This window comes from Aricia agestis, chromosome 2, assembly GCF_905147365.1.
Source record: "Aricia agestis chromosome 2, ilAriAges1.1, whole genome shotgun sequence".
Taxonomy (NCBI): domain Eukaryota; kingdom Metazoa; phylum Arthropoda; class Insecta; order Lepidoptera; family Lycaenidae; genus Aricia; species Aricia agestis.
Window position 1 is genome coordinate 10,867,093 of NC_056407.1, and position 20,260 is coordinate 10,887,352.

General features: G+C 37.7%; 1 protein-coding gene across 5 annotated transcripts in view; it reads left to right on the plus strand.

The window, feature by feature from the left end:
- The window catches only part of LOC121735107, a 70,700-nt gene that overhangs the window by 20,011 nt on the left and 30,429 nt on the right, over window positions 1-20,260 (plus strand). For all 5 annotated transcript variants that reach the window (XM_042125814.1, XM_042125816.1, XM_042125817.1 and 2 more), the window contains exon 2: window positions 7,321-7,683. In XM_042125814.1, coding sequence (XP_041981748.1) covers window positions 7,321-7,683 — 363 coding nt within the window. The remainder of the gene's footprint in view (window positions 1-7,320; window positions 7,684-20,260) is intronic.

Here is a 20,260-nt window from a genome sequence, read left to right on the forward strand (position 1 = left end):
ATAGTTCACAATGACCCCGACCGTGACAGTTGAACCCTGTTGTGCAACTATTCTCAGTTTAATATTTACTCCACCAAAGTAGCCCGTGTAAATATTTACTCCCGTGTAATTACCTCATTCTTGGATTAGAAGTTGGAAAAACGCAAAACCAGCTTACTCTTAAATAAGGAGACAGTTATACTCGAGTAAAATTTTACTCCAATTTGGTCGAATCTGCCCTTAGGGTCCCTGTCAAACGTCAACAATGTCGATTTCACATACAAATACATAAAATTCCCTAAGTTTTTTCGTCCTAGCGTTGCGAAAGTAAAAAAACTGTGGTTAATTTACCACAATACCCGTTTCTCTTCACCGACAGCTTAACAATGGTTTAATAACACTTAACATTTAACCACAGACTAGTTACGAGTTAACCGATGACTGGCCGTTACATAAACGCCAGTTATACTGGACTAAACGCGCTCAAGTATAGATCTAGTCGCGCTTACATGAAAGTTCACTTAGGCTAGTTTAACATCAAGTTAAACTCTGGGGCCGAATAAAATGGTATAGACAGAGTTTTGCGAACAGCAAGTGAAGCCAGGTTTAATTTATGTATGCAGTGTGAGTAAATCTACGCTTTTCATCGACCAGTTTACCTACGAAAGATAGTGCGAAGTAACGTAGTGCTATGCATGTGTTCGTAAGCATATTGTGTCAATAAAATGGGATTAGTTATAACTAGACATCGGATTATATGCACGATCAAAGTTCCGAAATATGCACAATCAAAAGTCACTTCATATTAAAATATTATTATTTTTTGAAGAGTTTTCCTGTAGTCTCGTTAATAAAAGCGCCAATTTTTATAATTTCCTTAAATCCAGGATTTTTCATTTCTTATACAGCACCAATAATAATTTTCTACTAACATTTTCCATTAATTTGTTAACTACTTTATTCAAAATTTTTACTAATGTTGAAACTTGAACCAATAAACTACAAAGAAAATTTTCGTTTCTGGAAAGATATTGTACTTACCTATTGGGTGCATAATGCATTGCATTCTTTAAATGGGGATGGAGCTACATATTATATTTTGAAGTGTTTTGATCTATCGTACCTCTGTTTTGTGGCCTTGGTGTGTGTCATGATAGCTAGTTTGAAGACCACGAGGGCATAAAACTACCGAAATATGCACTATCAACGAAAAATTGCCAAAATATGCACTATCGCCTAAAAAGTGCCTTTATATGCATTTGCATATGCAAGTATGCAAATTCATATAATCCGATGTCTAGTTATAACTTATAATATTACCTTTGCCGATTGCCGAGCGCTATCTTGTGCTTTTTAGGGTTCCTTACCCAAAGAGAAAAAAACGGGACACTATTACTAAGACTTCGTTGTCTGTCCGTCTGTCCGTCTGTCCGTCTGTCCGTCTGTCCGTCTGTCCATCTGTCCATCTGTCCGTCCGTCTGTCCGTCTGTCTCCAGGCAGTAACTCAAGATCGGTAATAGCTAGAGAGTTGAAATTTTCACAGATTATGTATTTCTGTTGCCGCTATAACAACAAATACTAAAAACAAAATAAAATCAATATTTATGAGGGGCTCCCATACAACAAAGATGATTTTTTCGGCCTTTTTTGCTCTATATCAATAATGGCAACAGGTAGGTACTTGAATTTTTCTCAAAGTGCTTAGTTATACGTGTACTTTAATATTTAATAATAATATTAAAATAAAATTAAAATTAATTCCCATACAAAAACACAATTTTAGCCTAATTTTGCTCTATAATGGTACGGAACCCTTCGTGCTCGAGCCCGACTCGCAATTGGTCGATTATTTGCTCTATATCTATAATGGTAATTACAGGTAGGTCCTTGAATTTTTGTTTAAAAGATCTAGACGAATAACGAATGGGTGAGTGGCGCATCATAAGCGCCACTCACCCATTCGTAATGTCAAATCCCATAATATTTTTTGGTGTCTAATTTAGTCGTCGAACTATCGAATGTTTTTTGACTGAGTACTTTACTCTCTAAATTGCCTTACTTACCGTTACGTTTTATTGCGTAAAGCTGTCTCATTTTATTAAAGAGCAACAAATTCTGCGCCTCATAGCTCATAGAAACTTCCGTCCAACTCGGGCCGCCCACTACAAAAGCTCAGCGTTAAACTTTGTCCTTTCGTATTACAGTAAGTGAAACGTAATACACTTGTACAGTCGAAGACAGATCCGGTGTGCTTTTGAGCCTTATTGTCAAGGGATAAAGTCGAAAAGTTGTAAGCCAATACAAGAAAAGCGCAATTCGAATCTCCCGCTGTGCGGTGCGGAAGTGCCGGCGAGACTTTACGTTAGGAAATTGTATTATGCGCTGAATATAAAATTATTTAATATCAATGTACTTTCATGGTATTGTACCGGCACTTAAATGTACTAACAGCAACTGCAAAACACCTTTACGCTATGATCTACTAGATGTTCCGCGCGGCTTCGCCCGCGTAATTTATTAATTTTACGGAAACCGTACATTTTTCCGCAAAAATCCCTTCAAGTTTTAATACGTGGGAGAGCCATGCTTCGGCACGAATGGGCCGGCTCGACCGGAGAAATACCACGTTCTCACAGAAAACCGGCGTGAAACAGCGCTTGCACTGTGTTTCGCCGAGTGAGTGAGTTTACCGGAGGCCCAATCCCCTATCCTATTCCCTTCTCTACTCTCCCCTTTTCCCTTCCCTTCCCTACCCTATTCCCTTCCCTTCCCTACCCTCCCGTATTACCCTATTCCCTCTTAAAGGCCGGCAACGCACTTGCAGCTCTTCTGATGCTGTAAGTGTCCATGGGCGACGGAAGTTGCTTTCCATCAGGTGACCCGTTTGCTCGTTTGCCCCCTTATTTCATAAAAAAAAAAGTGGTCTATTCTTTGTGTGTGCCAAATAACACAAAATATGCTTCTGTAGTTCTTAAGATAAGAAGAAATTTCATATAATCTTCTCCCGTTTTTCCACATTTTCCTCTGTTTCTTCGCTCCAATTGATTTTAGCTTAATAATGTATAGCCTATTATAGCCTTTCTCGATAAATGGGCTATCTAACACTGAAAGAATTTTTCAAATCCGACCTGTATTACCTGAGATTAGCGCGTTTAAACAAACAAATTCTTCATCTTTATAATACTATATAGATCCATTTCTGTGTTTATAATATTAAAAGTATACAGGGTGTAACAAAAATAAGTGATAATATTTTAGGGTGTGTACGTGTTCCTTGTAGAGAGTTCACTGTGAAAGTAGCAGCGCTGAAAGACCAACATTTTTTTTTCACTTTTGTATGGGAAAACTCCTTTGCCCATACAAAAGTGAAAATTTTTTTTCGTCTTTCAGCGCTGCTACTTTCACAGTGAACTCTCTACAAGGAACACGTACACACCCTAAAGTATTATCACTTATTTTTGTTACACACTGTATAGATATAGATTTAATACTAGCTAGATGACACCCGCAGCTATTGTTACTATCAACTATGTCCCGCGAGAACCGTTTCTCCGGGATGAAAAGTACTGAAATTATTCTATGTCCTTTTCATACCAAATTTTATCAAAATCTGTTCAGTGGTTTTGGTGTGAATAGGTAACAGACAGATAGACAGATACACTTGCGCATTTATAATATTAGTATGGATTAACCCAGGGGTTCCCAAATTGTGCGCCGCGGCGCCCCAGGGCGCCGTGGAAAGACAAGAGGGGCGCAATGAGTAGGTCCTCCATCATTATCCGAAACCACAAATACGAGTAACATAAAATTATGATTAAGTATAGCAGGTAGATGATCTAATAGTTAGGTAGAGTAGGGCGCCGTGACAAAATATTGTAAAGTGTAAATGCGCCGCAGGCTGAAAAAGATTGGGAACCCCTGGATTAACCAATAATGAAAATTCTCCTGTGGCAAAAACTAACTTTTTTTTTATGAAAGAAGGGGGCAAACGAGCAAACGGGTCACCTGATGGAAAGCAACTTCCGTCGCCCATGGACACTCGCAGCATCATAAGAGCTGCAGGTGCTTTGCCGGCCTTTTAAGAGGGAATGGGGTAATAGGGGAGGGTAGAGATGAGAAGGGAAGGGAATAGAGGAGGATAGGGAAGGGAATTGAGCCTCCGGTTAACTCACTCACTCGGCGAAACACACACCGGTTTTCTGTGAGAACGTGGTATTTCTCCGGTCGAGGCGGCCCATTTGTGCCGAAGCATGGCTCTCCCACGTATAGCATGGCTCTCCCACGTATTTTTGGCCATTTCCACAGCCAACTCAATGTCTGTGCCGAATTTTATTAAAATCAATTTGTTTTTATGTCTCTTTGATGCAAACAAATAAAACTTCTCCGAGCTATAAACATTTCTTCATATGGCTGTACAACAATATTTTAATGCAAAATTAACAATCATCAATAGACAATTCGATATGATCTGCCTCTATCAAGATATATTTTTCATAAATCAAAAGCAATGGATACCAAATTATCAACAAAAAAATTCGCCATTTCAGAATTCAAATAACTTTCAAATAGGAATAAATCTCTGAATCTGAATTGTTTCCTAAAGTTATATTAATTTGCCTTATTTGCATTATCTTTTCAGTTTTCTTTGCCCCGACTCGCTGCTTTTATGTAGGACTTTGGAAAGTTTACGAATATAATATTTGAAGCATTTTGCATTTATTCAAATTCAATGCACCATAATATTTTATTAACCCATTTAGACCCAAATGAAACTGAGCCATGGAAAATATGAAATGTCTTTATTAATTTATAGAAGCCAATAACATTATTAGGAAAACACAAAAAAACTTATTTTTTTTTGAATTCTGATATAAAAAAATTGCCGGCCTCAAATCAGGCCAATGGGATCATACGATGTGAAAATTTTCGATACATATTTTATGAATGTACCGTGTTTTCATACATTTCTCAAATTGCTTTTGACTTTTTCATGACGTAATGCTAGCCTACCAGAAATACGCGATTGTTGGGACAGTTTTTCGGGAAAGTGACCCTTCATGCTGCAGGTTTGGCAGTACACATTTTTTTGCTGGTTGCAGGATTCTACCGCTTGTATGTCTCAAGTAATGACGACCAAATGCCGCTGAAATTGGAGCTGATTTAATTCTTGTTTTTATTACTTTGATGATACAGCCGCCATTCGTTTGCCACTGCTACATTCAGCATGTGCGTAAACAGTACCTACCAGTTACAACCAATTTTTGTTTCGTATAACAGTGCGTGAAAATCGATTGACCAGTTGACTTGACCCTACGCATATCCTTGTTATAGCTTTGATAAAAATGTAGGAAGCTAATGTTCACCTTCTTTCAACAGTAATACATCTGTTTACTTTTCCCGGAAGAAAAACGCTGTAATGGCTTCCCCCGATCGCATAGACATTATAATCCAGCCGATGTAAAACAAATTCTGATTTAGTTGGTCGAAACGGTAGTCAAACTCGTCGTTTTCTTTTTTTTCATATCCTTGACGGATACGAGAGGACACTTTTCTGTACTGCCTTGGCCAACATTATCAGATGCACAATAGCCAGCTACCCCTTGGAGTAGTGAAAAACTGGTAAAGAGACACACGGTTGCGAAGGAAATACGACTAAATATATCTTTCCACTGTCATCTTCAATCATAGCAACTTCCTGAAGTCCATAGTATTTATCATAGCTAGTGAATACACTTCAGTTCATTGATTATACGAAATTTGTCGGTGGACAAAAATTGGAATAATTTACATTCAATGTGCCCATTGGCCATTGAATTCAATATATTGAGGATTATAACTTAATAGTTAAAATTTTTAAGGAGAATCTTATTTTCTTCTTTTTATACTATTTAAATAAAAGCTTTTTTTCAAAAAGCTTTTTGTTTATAATTTATTATATCAATTACCATAATCTACGCTTTCGAAACTGAGTTTCTATTTGATCGCTTTTCACCAATCATCTCTCTCATATAATTTTAATTACTCGTAACTATACTATGTCAGTTTGAATTTCCTGGCGATGTTTTTAAGATGACACGATTGTTTGGATGAAAAATCCAGCAACCTCGTACGAGATATTTCATGTCCGAACGTACATTTCCCTCCGTAATCTAACCCTAGTAACTGGTTTTACATAAACATTGCGTGTAGCCATTTTCAATTCCAATTTCGTTGCCGTCGGTACCTCCACGTGAACTGGAGTAACTATTCCGCGATAACAGGGGTGAGGTTTTGCGTGCCTGCCACGCCTGCACACCGTGTACACCTCTCATGTAACCCCTATGCCGACTACATACGGTTTCATTTTATAGAAGCAGATGTAAAATAATTCCGAATGTACTCGCTCTAAAATAAACCTGCGTTTAATTAAAACTTGACTACGTATTTAGTTGTAAATCTTTGTTCTCACGTTAGTATGTTTATTACTATTTTATTATTAACAAAGGTGTTATATGGAATATTAAATTACATACTATTCGCTTTTCTTTTTATGCAACTGTATTACAATAATAATTATGGCTGACCTATTTTTAGTTTAGTATTTTGTCTCTTTTAATATTAACAGCACCACGGGTTACAATTAGCGGATAATAAATCTGTAATAACTATCTGAAGATGGGGACGGTAATAGAAGGGAATATAATAAAGCTTAAAGCGATGCTTTAATACTATCTTAAATCTGGCGAATCTCTTAATTGCCAGCCCGGGGTTTCATTACTGCACAAATTGCCAAATCCTTTTTCTTTACCTTCCATTTACTTTAATGTAACTGCCAGCTTCTCTCAAAATATTTTCCGTGGAACGCTTATCATAGCTAACGCCATATTAGAAGCAATTTACAGCATTGTATAATTTTCGTATTTTCGCAGTTCGGTAAATTAAGTGTTCAGTTATTTAATTCTTTAAAATGATGACATCGTGTAGATTTATGGTCAAAACATCAAAAGAAACTGCAAAAACTTTGCATAACATTAATTTTAAAATTAAGTAGTTTTTTTTTTATTAAATTCACCACTTGCATAATATTAATATGCAAATAATGTATAATTAGATAATAGAAAATATGCATGTTTTTATCTTAAAATGAAAATAGGGATCACTAAAGTTGGCACATCCTAACAGCTGCAAATATTGGTTAAGACCTACCAGAGAAGTTGATTCAGACAAATGGCGGAAATGCGTAATTTGGTCTCGTCGAATTGACTTAACCCGACCAAATGACATAGGTCCACCACTCCATCGTCAATGAATTTATTAATTTTATTTTAAAGGTAATTTAAAGACACTCCTCTCTTGTTCTAGGTGGAAACGGGAAGCGCATCGGGGGCGCGTCCGAGGATTGGCGCGATGCGGGCGGCGGGACCCTCGTGAGGGCCCGCCTCACCATGGGCTCCAACATCAGCCAGCACTCGGTGAAAGGCCTGAAGGGGCGGCGCGCGCGTTCCAGCGGGGACCTCTGCAATGGCGAAGCCAAGGAGACGGAGTCCTCGGTGTGCGGCTCCGTGGTGGGCGACGTCATGGGCTGGAACCGCTCCCTGCCCAATCACCTGGACGGAAACCGACATCTAGCGGACTACAGCCGCGTCAACAATAACTACGCCGAGTTTGGAACGTACCGCAGCCAGACCAAGGGTAGGGGGCTGCGCTACCGCGTCTCCAAGTCGGGTGAGTTGGTTTATGTCTTATAGTACTGATGCTGTAGCGGACGATGTATACTGAAAGCTGTACTAGATTATCACACGCAGATGATAACGGAACTTGCTTCCTACTCTATAAATGTTAGTAAGCACTAAATGTTAGTGATACTTGCCACTACTTACTAATATATTCTTACAAATATATATTTTTTTATGAAATTAGGGGGCAAACGAGCAAACGGGTCACCTGATGGAAAGCGACTTCCGTCGCCCATGGACACTCGCAGCATCAGAAGAGCTGCAGGTGCGTTGCCGGCCTTTTAAGAGGGAATAGAGTAATAGGAGAGGGTAGCGAAGGGATGGGAAGGGAATAGGGGAGGGTAGGGAAGGGAATAGGGTAGGGGATTGGGCCTCCGGTAAACCCACTCACTCGTTGAAACACAGCGCAAGCGCTGTTTCACGCCGGTTTTCTGTGAGAACGTTGTATTTATCCGGTCGAGCCGGCCCATTCGTGCCAAAGCATGGCTCTCCCACGTATAAATTATAGAATATCTCGATATTCTGTATCGCAAAAACTCAATTTCCTATTTTAAATGTTTAATAAATTAGCCTGACTTGCAGTACCCTTAACAAAAACACTAACGATAGTGCGGTGTGAATAAAAACAATATTTACGTTAGCGTCTTGGAGAGCACTCTCAATCTGGGGTGTTATCGGATAAAGAGATAAGGCTAATGCCTCTGTCAAGAGAAAAGGATCGGTGCCACACTCTCAGCCACTAAAATTTTATTCTCTTTAAAGTAACTTTAGCTTTACGGCTTTGGTGCAGATAATTTAGTGTTAAATATTATGGATATCGATTTCGCGGATAAAATATATGGGAGTGTAGTTTACATATTTATAAAGAAAGTGTGCTTGCTTATTCATAAAAGCACTTTATAATTTTATGCCATTTACAAGCATTCGCGGAAGAAAGCTAGCAACTACAAAACGCGGTCGTTAGATTTGCATAAAAGTTTAAATACATAATCTGTAAAAAATTCAACTCTGTAGCTATTACCGTTCTTGAGTTACAGCCTGAAGACAGACGGACAGAAATCGAAGTCTCAGTAATAGGGTCCCGTTTTTAACCTTTAGGTACGGAACCGTAAAAATGACTGAGTCTTACTCTAGATATCAATTTCTGACTAGAATAGTGTAGATTCTATTATAGAAATAAAGGTCACATGATATAGTTAAGTTACATTGGAGTAACAGAGTCTAAAATAGCAAAATAATTCAGAAGTTTCTTTTTTTTATTTGTAGATTAGCCAGTAGCCACGCAGATTAGCCATCAATATCTTATCTGTATGGAAAAAGGACAAAACAATACCTGTTACATATATGCATATAATTCTCATTTAAAACTAATTTATAACTAAAAATATAAAAATATATATAACTAAAACAAAAACTAAAATATAATTATCACTTCGATTAACATAAAATATTTGTTTTTACTTTTCATACGAATTACTGTAAACTGAAAAATTCCACTCCATACATTGTCGCATTTCCGAATTGAGTCAATAGTCGAAACTGCGCCATCTCCAGCACCGGGTGAGCTCGCGTCGTACGTGTTTTAAAAAGCTCTCCGTAATTTTATTTTCTTCATACATTACATTCCTTTTAGCGAGATACGCTAAATAAAATCATCGAAGTGTATATTTTTCGTGTAGCCCGCCTCGCCTGTTATTAATTTAGTAAAAAGGTTTTATGTATGTTTTTCGTGTCTGAATTATAAACACGTGCTTGAGTTTCCTCTGTGTACAGCGTTAGTCATACAACGACCAACTTTTTTGAGTTCCCGAAAATTAAATATTGTAAAACTCACGTTACCCCATTTTCATAAGGCTTCATCACGTTGGCGGTTGGCCCATGATTGACCAACAGGCGATTACGAATGATCATGTAGAATGGGGTATTTGTTTACTATTGCCCGTAATACCTCGATCGGGGGAATGGCAGACACAATAGATTTTCAATTGTTATGCGACAGCCGGGTGCCGCTTGGGCGGCTTGGGTGATGGGTTAATCGACATCGGTGGTGCATTGCCATAGACAGTTTCCCAATTTACAGTTTCCCTTATAATTTAATCCTCGATCGCAAATTCTTGGAAATCTATTGTTATCGCGGTCGAATTTGACCGCTTGGGAGTTGATAGGTTAAGCAATCCTTGTAACCTACGTCTACTTCATCATCTGGCTACTATATCTGCAGGTTTATACATCAAATTCACAGTTTTTTGATTTTAAATCATTTTCCCAGCCCTAAAGCCTCCATTTATGTAAAAAAAACGGCAATCTGTGTCTCTCTTATGATTTTCCAACATGGCCTAACGTGGAGAGGGTCCAGAGACACACAATCTAGTCACCCACACCGCTTCGTTCTGAAATTACGTCATTCAATAAAACATGTGAGACCCGGTATTATGACACGTATTGGTAACGTTCATAAAGCCGATGATATGTCACCAAACGGATATTATGATTCAGCGTATTTGGAGGCTATCTAAAAGAAATTTCTCTGATCTTTACTATTATTTATGAAGAGAAAGTTCCCATGGTATCCGAAAGTTAGTCATTGACTACATACATTCACTTTACGTCCGTCCATCTGTTATATTAGTTTAGCTGTGTAGGTACTAATTATTTTCCCAAGAAGGTTCAAAAAGCAGTTCTTACAAATTTCTTTTCATTTCATTCTCGACGCCCAATTTCAGAAATGTTCTAAGAAAAATACAGCCTGGATATGAAAGGAAAATCTAAGCAAATTACGTTGAAGTTTTGATTCGGTCGAGTTTCCTTTGTTCGGTCGAGTGAGCTAGAATCCTAACCCTGTACCGAGTTTGTTATGGCTTGGCTTTTCGCAGTACCGGTTTTGGGGATCAGCGAAACTGCGCTGACGTCAGACACTGCGCTCCAAATAACTTTGGGTCAAGGCTGACTTCTAAATTATTAGAACTAAACGACGAATATTTTAATAATATTAATAAATCTGAGCGTTCTGACCTTATTTTAGAAGCTGCGATAAATTTGCTTAATTCTGCCGTTAAAGGCAGTTTATGGCACGTGCTTTTAATATTGGAATTTTCGGCGATCCGTCTTGTTATGTCAGACGATGTGAAGCAGTTTTACGAAATAGATTAAATTTTATTGTCGACTAACATTACGCTGATTTTATCCTTTGGGTAGTTGTTGTTGCTCAATATTCTATAGTTGGTTGTAAATGTAATATTATATATTTATACAGAGAATTAAACTATTTATTTAGAAGTAATTTATTTTATTCCGTTGCTTAGTATCAGTGACGGATTAACCCTTAACCAAATTAAGCAATTGCCTAGGGCATCACGTCTGAGGGGGCACCAGAGGAAGCACAAAAAAAATGTCCTTAGGGGCACGTTCACGTCTCACTCTCACCCTCATGTCACCAAAAACCACATCAAAAAAAGTTTCTAGGAAAAAACTAATGTTTTTAAGCGGAAAAGGTTTAAAGATCGATTCTAGTTGACATAGTACAGATAGGGGGGCCCACAGGCATGGATTGCTTAGGGCATCAAGTAGCCTTAATCCGTCACTGATTAGTATTTCGTATAAAATTTAAACACTGTGGTAATTATGTAATTATTTTAAAACAATAGCTGTTGGAGGACATTAAGAGACATGTTTTTGTTTAAGATTTGATTTAATTATATTATGCATCTTAACATTACAAAAGATACTTCTTAACACAAAATATTTTATTAAATTAACTGCAAATTTAGAGCTGGTATCAAAAATTCAATTGTCCTCGAACGCGTTTGCCGGGTAACGCCACTACCGTAATCCTTCAATAGAAGGGGTATAATAGCTCCAAAACTCTTCAATGTAAACGTAAATTGCTCTACAAACAGCATTAAAGTAAATTAGGGCAGATTTAAATTCAAAAGTTTGAGTACTAAAACGAAACGGCGGAATTGACCCAGCTATTTCACTCAATGCAAATAATTAGCAAATTACCCTTTGTGGAGCGCTCGCAGAATCAACAAGAAGGTACAATTACAATCGTCATTCCAGGCAATATTTATCCGCCGCTTGGAGCCGATTTCCTGAAGTTTAAACTAATTTTAATCGCTTTAAGAGGGGACGCGGGTGCAGTAGAATTTAAACGAAGAAACTATTGCCATCACGCTTTACCCTGCGCCGGTGGCCGCCGTTCATTTTTTGCGATTTTTGAAAGGTCATATTTTTATTTATTAGTAAATTAAAAAAAAATCGAAGGTAGAGGCATAGCTTTAACAGATACCAATATTGTGTAAAAATCATTTGTCTAGACGCATTGTCCAGGGAGTAAATTGGGGATTACGTTTGTATGGAAAACAGTGTTAGCGTTTCCTCCTAAGTTGTGACTTTAAGTTTTATAATGTAATGGTAGAGCTATTACACTTGTTATATCCCAATAATTATTATGGTAATTAATGATTTACCCAATATTTATCTAATGAAATATGAAAAATGAATAGCGCATCTGCTAGTATGTTTATTATTAAAATAATAATAAAATATTTGAAACAATAATATTTATCTAATTAAATATGAAAAATTAATAGCGCATCTGCTAGTATATTAATAAAGTAATTAAATATTTAAAGGTTGTAAATGAATGTATAATACTTCCTATGACGACATTATCTCAACCAAACCCGGCCGCTTAAGTACAAATTTATCTCACTAATGACTACAATGAATGCAAAAGGTTTTCGTTGCTCCGATATTAATCCCAATTTGCCGAGCGGGAGACGGCCCATCCCTTCGACATTGATTCATGAGCAGGAGAAAAAATCTTTGTTAGGCTCATACGATTACGCTTTTACTGCTTATTTGCTTGCTTATATTATAACTAGCTGTCCCGGCAAATGTTGTTTTGCTATATAAAGTATTTCGCCCTCATTTGGCCCCATAATAATTAATAGTTCAATGATTTCGCCTATTATTTTATTGAAGTGACTAAATAAGTATGTTACCATAGATAGCAACGTCCATCGCTATCCCGTCGCACAAACAATGGTCGCCGTCCGTCTCGAGTTGTAATAATATACTATTATTTATTCAACAAATGTACTTATCAATATAATAAGTACCCAGTAGCTCAGACCCACTGAATATGCATATAAAATTTCGTAAAATCAGTAAAGCCGTTTTGGAGGAGTACGCGGCCTAACATTGTGACACGAGAATTTTATATATAAGATCTTGCTATCCATATCCATACTAATATTAAAAATGCACTTCCTGTCTGTTACCTTCACGCTCAAACAGCTGAACCGATTTTGCTGAAACTTGGTATGAAGATACATTAAGTCCCGGGAAAGGACATAATATTAAGATACTTTTTATCCCCGAAAACTGTACGGATCCCGCGCGATAAACGAATGAAAGGGAGTTGCGTTTATGATGTAATATCATTGGAGTTGCGGGCTTAATCTAGTCTTAGATACTTAATATTATAAAGTGGAAGAGTTTGTTTGTTTGTTTGAACGCGCTAATCTCAGAAACTACTCGTCCGATTTGATAGGCTATATATTATCACGCTAAGACTAATAGAAGCGGAGAAATGGAGGAAAAGGTGGAAAAAACGGGGGGAAATTATTTGAAAGGGCTTATTTGAACGCACTAATCTCAGGATTTGAAAAATTCTTTCAGTGTTAGATAGCCTATTTATCGAGAAAGGCTATATGCTATATTTTATCACGCTGAGACTAAAAGGAGCGAAGAAATAGAGGAAAATGTAGAAAAAACGGAGGAAATTATTTGAAAGGGCTTATCTCACGAACTACTGGAGCAATTTTTCTGTTATTTGGCACAGAAAAGAAGTAGTGTGAAGGAACATAGGCTATATTTTGTAGACTAATTTTTCTGTGAAATAACTAATTTACGCGGACGAAGCCATGCGGAACGTCTAGTCTTGGATAAATTTGGCAGCATTTTAGGTAGTCTAATATCTTCCATTTAGGTAACCTTATTCCAAAAACGTAAGGTAGCCATCTGCGGAGTATACGTGAGCTAAGTTTCGCTCGGAAACTTGGAAGTAGGTAGGGAAGTCATAAACTTTTAAATGTTGCGATCCTTCGACAAAGGAGTTTACAACCCTACTTTCTCATTATAACTTTTTTGTTTTAGAAGTTTGCCGTAATGAAACTTTTGTTTAAGTATATTAATAAACATTTAATTTGCGTTTAATTAAGATAATTTTGCAGAAGATCAACATGGGCTTTGCTATTTACTTACAGTATTTATTTATATTTTAAACAGTCATAAAATTATTTCCGGAGGCCATCCAATATCTTGTCTATATAGACTACTTGCTCTATATAAATTCAGGATAATATCATGCATTTCGACACTTACGTAATACTCCATCTCAATTCACTATCGATTTCAAAGAGCAAACACTGTAACAAATACCGGGTTGTATAGATGATAGTACACTTAACGCTGAAGTACCACTTAATCAGTAGCCTTTGGTCCGGGAATCGCGTCCGCGTCCGCAATCAATTGCGTCCGTCCGTCCGCGATGAATCGATATAGGTCAGTTTTGCCATTTCGCTTGTACAGGTTCTATCGATTTTTCGGGTAATATTTTCTGGTTCCGTGGCTTTTCGGTCTCCCTGTCGCCAGACTAAAATGTGTGATAACTGAAAACTTTGTGAAAACTTTTACAGACAATGAGCGAGTATTATGGGGTATTAAAAATATAATAAAATAATACCTCACGTTTTATGTTATTCTATTTTTATTATTCTTTAGTTTTAATACAATTTTATAATATTTAACTTATGCCGGAAAAGTAAAAAAAATGTTAATGTAAGTTGCGCTCAGACGAACAATGAATAAGTAGAGCTAGATGAAACAACGGCATACTACCTGTTATATTACTATTTAGTATTTGCACTGTACACATGACTCGTGACATGTTAAACCCTATGTGAATATTGCATAATATAATATGTTCAGCCCTATTTAAAGTAAGCTTTATTCATTTTTAGGGTTCCGTAGTCAACAAGGTCCGTCTGTCTGTTTGTCCGTTTTGCTCAGAGACTATAGGACCTACAAAGTTGTAATTTGGCATGAATGCATATACTAACGATGCCGACAAAATGGTACATGAAATCTTAAAAAATATTTTTTATGGTATCTTCCCTACACATCAAACGGGGATGAAAATTTTTTTCGCGTCCATCCAATGGTGTGGGATGTCGATAGATCATTTAGCGATTTAGGGATCCGTTTGTGAAATATTAAGTTTTAAAGTGGTAAAAATCGTTAGAGTCCAGTGTTCCCTCCTTCTACCAGCTAAACGGTTGCTTCTGGAAATGTGAAAAAATTCATGGGAGTAGGAAATATGATGAATTAAAAAAAAACTTTTACGGCTAAGAAGACTTCATAATTAAGTTATTGAGTAATAGTCGTTCAACTAATAAAAATGTATTCGGCGAAGTATAAAGGAACTTTTCGTTCAAATCCCTTTGAAAGTAACTGAGAAGATGTTTTTGTTAGTAGTGTAAAACGCGTTATAAATGTACAATTGTACATTCATTGACCATACAAAAATTAAAAGAAAAACTAGCGGTACTACGGAACCCTATATTGCGCGTGGCCAGACACGCACCTTTTCATGGTAGTTGCCATACTTTTATAGTAGGTATTTCAAGATATCAAAAATCTTGTATTTAGTCAAAATTCCAAACGTGAGAAACTTTTATCCAAAACTCGATATTATTCACTGCTAAGCATATTCCTTGCATGACGAAAAACTTTGAATAAGGCTTTCCAAATCACGAACAGTTATTTTCCGAATCACAAATAACTTCCGGTTTTGTTAGAGTAATGTTGGTATTATGCGGATAATAGAAGCTTATTTCTGTAATGCATTTTTACCGACTTCCAAAAAGGAGGAGGTAGGGTTTAACTTAAATTTGGTACCATGTTCACAAGAGTGGTGATCTGATGATGGGATCCTGGAGGAATCGAGGGGACTCCTTGAAATTTGTATGGAAACATATAGTGATTTCAATTTTTTCTGAAGCATTCGAGGTAAATGCTACCAAAAAGTAAGATTTCGCACCAGGTTATACCCTGGATCTGAAGGTACCCAACAGAACTTTTGAATCCTTATAGATACAGGTTCGGGGATTTCGGCGTTGTTTAAACAACTGCAAGCATAAGCCAACACATCAATTTATTTGATCATCATCATCAAAATCATAATTATGCCATGGGTCATCACATTATGACCCAATTATTGATGCTTTTCGTGATATTTTGCATCGAAGCAGATGTTTTTGATGATTATTTCGCTGTTTGTGGACTGATTTTCAAAATTCTTGTGTTGTTGTATAAGATATAATCTCGATTTTGTATAATAATTACGAAAGTGGTGAGCTGATCATGGGATCTATGAGCAATCGAGGGAAATCCTTGAAAGTTATCAAAAGACTCATAGTGGTTAAAATGTTGTTTCTAGTAACTTAAACATATGTTACGAATAACAGAAAACTCATACGAAGGTGTCTCTTGGTCCAAAGACACTGAACAGAACTCCTAAACCTTTAAAGATAAAAGTTTTTAAATTGCAGCATCGCTTAGATAACTGCAAGCATTTACCACAATTTCGCTTACAGTAACATAATGTGAATAGTTAACATTCGTAGTGGTTATTTACGCATAAAGCCTTTTCTTGTAGATAACTAAAAAGAGTGAAATTATTATTTTTAACAAAAAATTAAAACCGACTTCCAAGGTAAAAACAATAATAATATGAACTAAAAAGTATTAAATAACTCTTACTCTATAATAGTGCCTTTTTCAGAATTCGTCTAAATCTCAACTATTTCTGTACATACTACAGTCTTCATTACTTTGAAGTCGGTACCAGTCCCAAAAGCTTCAGATATTCTGCCATTGACTGAACTTACGATAAAATTAGCTGGTACCGACTTCAAATAATGAAGACTGTAGTATGTACAGAAACAGTTGAGATTTAGACGAATTCTGAAAAAGGCACTATTATAGAGTAAGAGTTATTTAATACTTTTTAGTTCATATTATTATTGTTTTTACCTTGGAAGTCAGTTTTAATTTTTTGTTAAAAATAATAATCTCTTAGAAATATAGAATGTTGCATACGTTACGCGGACTCGCGCACGAAGGGTTCCGTACCGTTATAGATTATAGTCCAAAAATTGTGTTTTTTGTATGGGGGCATTTTTATCTGTTTTCATTATTGATAACGAGCAAAAAACCCCTTAAATATTTATTTTATTTTTAGTATTTGTTGTTATAGCGGCACCAGATATTATACACAATCTGTGAAAATTTCAGAAGTCTAGCTTTAGAATTTCAGAAGTCTAGCTTGTGAACGAGAGTGAGATGATTTCGGGGAATAAAATTGTAATCATATCGCCCAAGGTGGTTGCGAGTAGCCGAGAACGGTGAAAAGCATGAAGCGCGGAAAATCCCCGGGACATGATTCACTCAGCATTGAACATTTACAGTATGCTGGAGTTCATTTGCCCCGGGTCCTAGCCATGCTTTTCACCTTCTGTATAGGCCACTCGTACTTGCCCGAGGAGTTGATGAGGACTGTAGTTGTCCCCATAGTTAAGAACAAAACGGGAGACGTGTCTAGTCTGGGTAACTACAGGCCTATATCACTTGCGACGGTTATAGCCAGAGTATTGGACAGTGTGCTTGATAGTCATTTGGAATCTACCGTTCACCTACACGACGCACAGTTCGGTTTTAGACCGGAGCTGTCTACGGAGTCCGCGATACTAATTGTCAAGCACACTGTCCATTACTACACCAGTAGAAACACGCCTATTTATGCGTGTTTCTTGGACCTTTCCAAGGCTTTCGAACTTGTACAGTACGATAAGCTGTGGCAAAAAATGTCAAATAAAACTAATATTCTCCCCGAGATCATCCCAATTTTTAAGTTTTGGTATAACAACCAAACCAATTATGTACGTTGGCCCGGGGCACTCTCTAAGGTGTATAGGTTGAATAGTGGAGTTCGACAGGGTGGACGAACCTCTCCTCGGGTCTTCAACATATATATGGATTCTTTGATCAAAGAGCTCAGCAGTACCGGGGCCCACCCCGGTACTGCTGAGTACCCCAGTGCTCTATTGATGGTAAATGCATCAATAGTATAAGTTACGCTGATGACATGGTACTGCTGAGTCCGTCTGTCAGTGCCCTTAGGCGCCTAATAAGAGTTTGCGAGCGTTACGCGGAGGCGCATGGTACAATACTGACAAGAGCGAGATACTCGTGTTTAAGGCGGGAACCAAGAGTTACTCTATGCCGTGCGTAACACTGAACAACGAGCCGCTCAGAAGAGTCGAGCGCGTAAAGTACCTGGGCCACTGGGTCACCGAGTCGCTGGCAGATGACCTGGACATGTCAAGGGAACGCAGGGCACTGTCAGTCAGGGCGAATATGTTGGCTCGTAGATTTGCTAAATGCACTGCAGAGGTGAAGATTACTTTGTTTAGTGCCTACTGTCAGGCTTTCTATACGTGCAGTCTATGGGTCAAACATACGCTAGCGGCTTATAGTGCCCTGCGGGTCCAATACAATAATGGGTTCCGGGCACTGATGGGGCTGCCGCGATTCTGTAGCGCGTCAGGGATGTTCGCAGACGCCGGAGTGGACGGTTTTGCAGCAGTAATGCGAAAAATATCTGCATCCCTGATTCTCATCAGAGTGAGTACGCGGCAGCTCCAACAGTTACCTGCAACTCATTGCGAGTCGAATGGACACTGAGTGTCCATTCATGATAAAATGGACTCTAATGCATGCACAGTCACACAGTCTCACGTGATTATTTAATGTTGTGCAGTTACGAGTATTGTTATAATATTATGTAATTTTTAAATTTATAATATGGACCATGTCTGAAATAAACAATTTGAATTTGAATGTAGCGGTTCTTGAGATACAGCCTGGAGACACATAGACGGACGGACGGACGACAACGAAAGCTTAGTAATAGGGTCTCGTTTTGACCCTTTGGGTACGAAACCCTAAAAATAATATAATATCGCAGTAAAACAAGCTCGGCTTTGCTAAAGTATTATCCATTACATTTGCGTAAAAATTTCGAGAAAAAGTATTATTAATGGCTGTCGCTGTACTGAATTATTTATAAGGGGGCGAAAGAAACGTAAGCGAGGCTAAAAGGGTGCCATTTAAAACAGCGCTAGTGTCATTAGAGCGGTGGATTTGCATTTCGCTCAAACGTAAGGTTCCTTAATATCAGCTTAGTTCTTAGCTCGCGTCTTGAAAACGCTAATGAGGTCCTCGGTTACGGTGTTTTTAAAAGTCTTTATACTGTAAACAAAAACTGCAATAATTACAAGGTGCATTTCTCACTGCACCTTTTGCTATCAATAGGTAATTCGTTTTTTTGTCGAGGACATGCACGGCATTTAAACAATGATGCATAGGATAATTTTACAAGGATTATGCCAATTTAAAATTAAAAGAAAATACGGAAATATTGAAAATATTTCTTGCTTTGCTACTCTAGGGCCTGTTTCACCACTTCCTGGAGAATCTGTAAAAAAAGTTGTGGAAATGGTGAAAAAGGCACTATGTAGCAAATCGGCAAAATAGAGATATTCGCATGAACAATAATAATATATTGAATTACAATTTCTCGTACAAAATATCGCACCGGTATTGTTAGATAAATTGCAGTCGTCGGATACGTCCCACTGTCTGCAGGCACAAAGACTTCCGTTCAACCTGAAGCGGGAAATTGTGCCGTCTCTGGATTTGCATACATTCATAAATCCTTTCACGTAACAAAACGTATCCACAGCATACTCGGTATAAATCAACGCAGCGGTATACTCTAGAATCTAAATTTTACACGAATGAGCCGGCTCGACCGGAGAAATACCACGTTCTCACAGAAAACCGGCGTAAAACAGCGCTTGCGCTGTGTTTCGCCGAGTGAGTGAGTTTACCGGAGGCCCAATTCCCTTCCCTATCCTCCCCTATTCCCTTCCCTTCCCATCCTTACCCTCCCCTATTACCCTATTCCCTTTTAAAAGGCCGGCAACGCGCCTGCTCCCATCTGATGCTGCGAGTGTCCATGGGCGACGGAAGTTGCTTTCCATCAGGTGACCCGTTTGCTCGTTTGCCCCCTTCTTTCATAAAAAAAATCTAAATTTTACGTAAACACGCGATACTATATATTATACGGCCCTCCGTGATCTAATTTTTGTGGGTTTATTGGTTTGCGTGAATATAATTTTTAGAATTATTTATCGTCTACTAGATGTGGTCTGTAACAATGAAATTCGGATATCGGGAGGAAATCGAACAATTTCTCGGAACTCAAAGTATCACCATACCAAATTTCATTAAAATCAGTTCAGTGATTGAAGCGTGAAGAGGTTACAGACAGACACACTTTGCATTTATAATATCAGTAAGAAAATACCTGAAGTATGTATTCGAAAATTTACCTTCATTATAATATTAATGACTTTAAATTACTTTTTACCTCA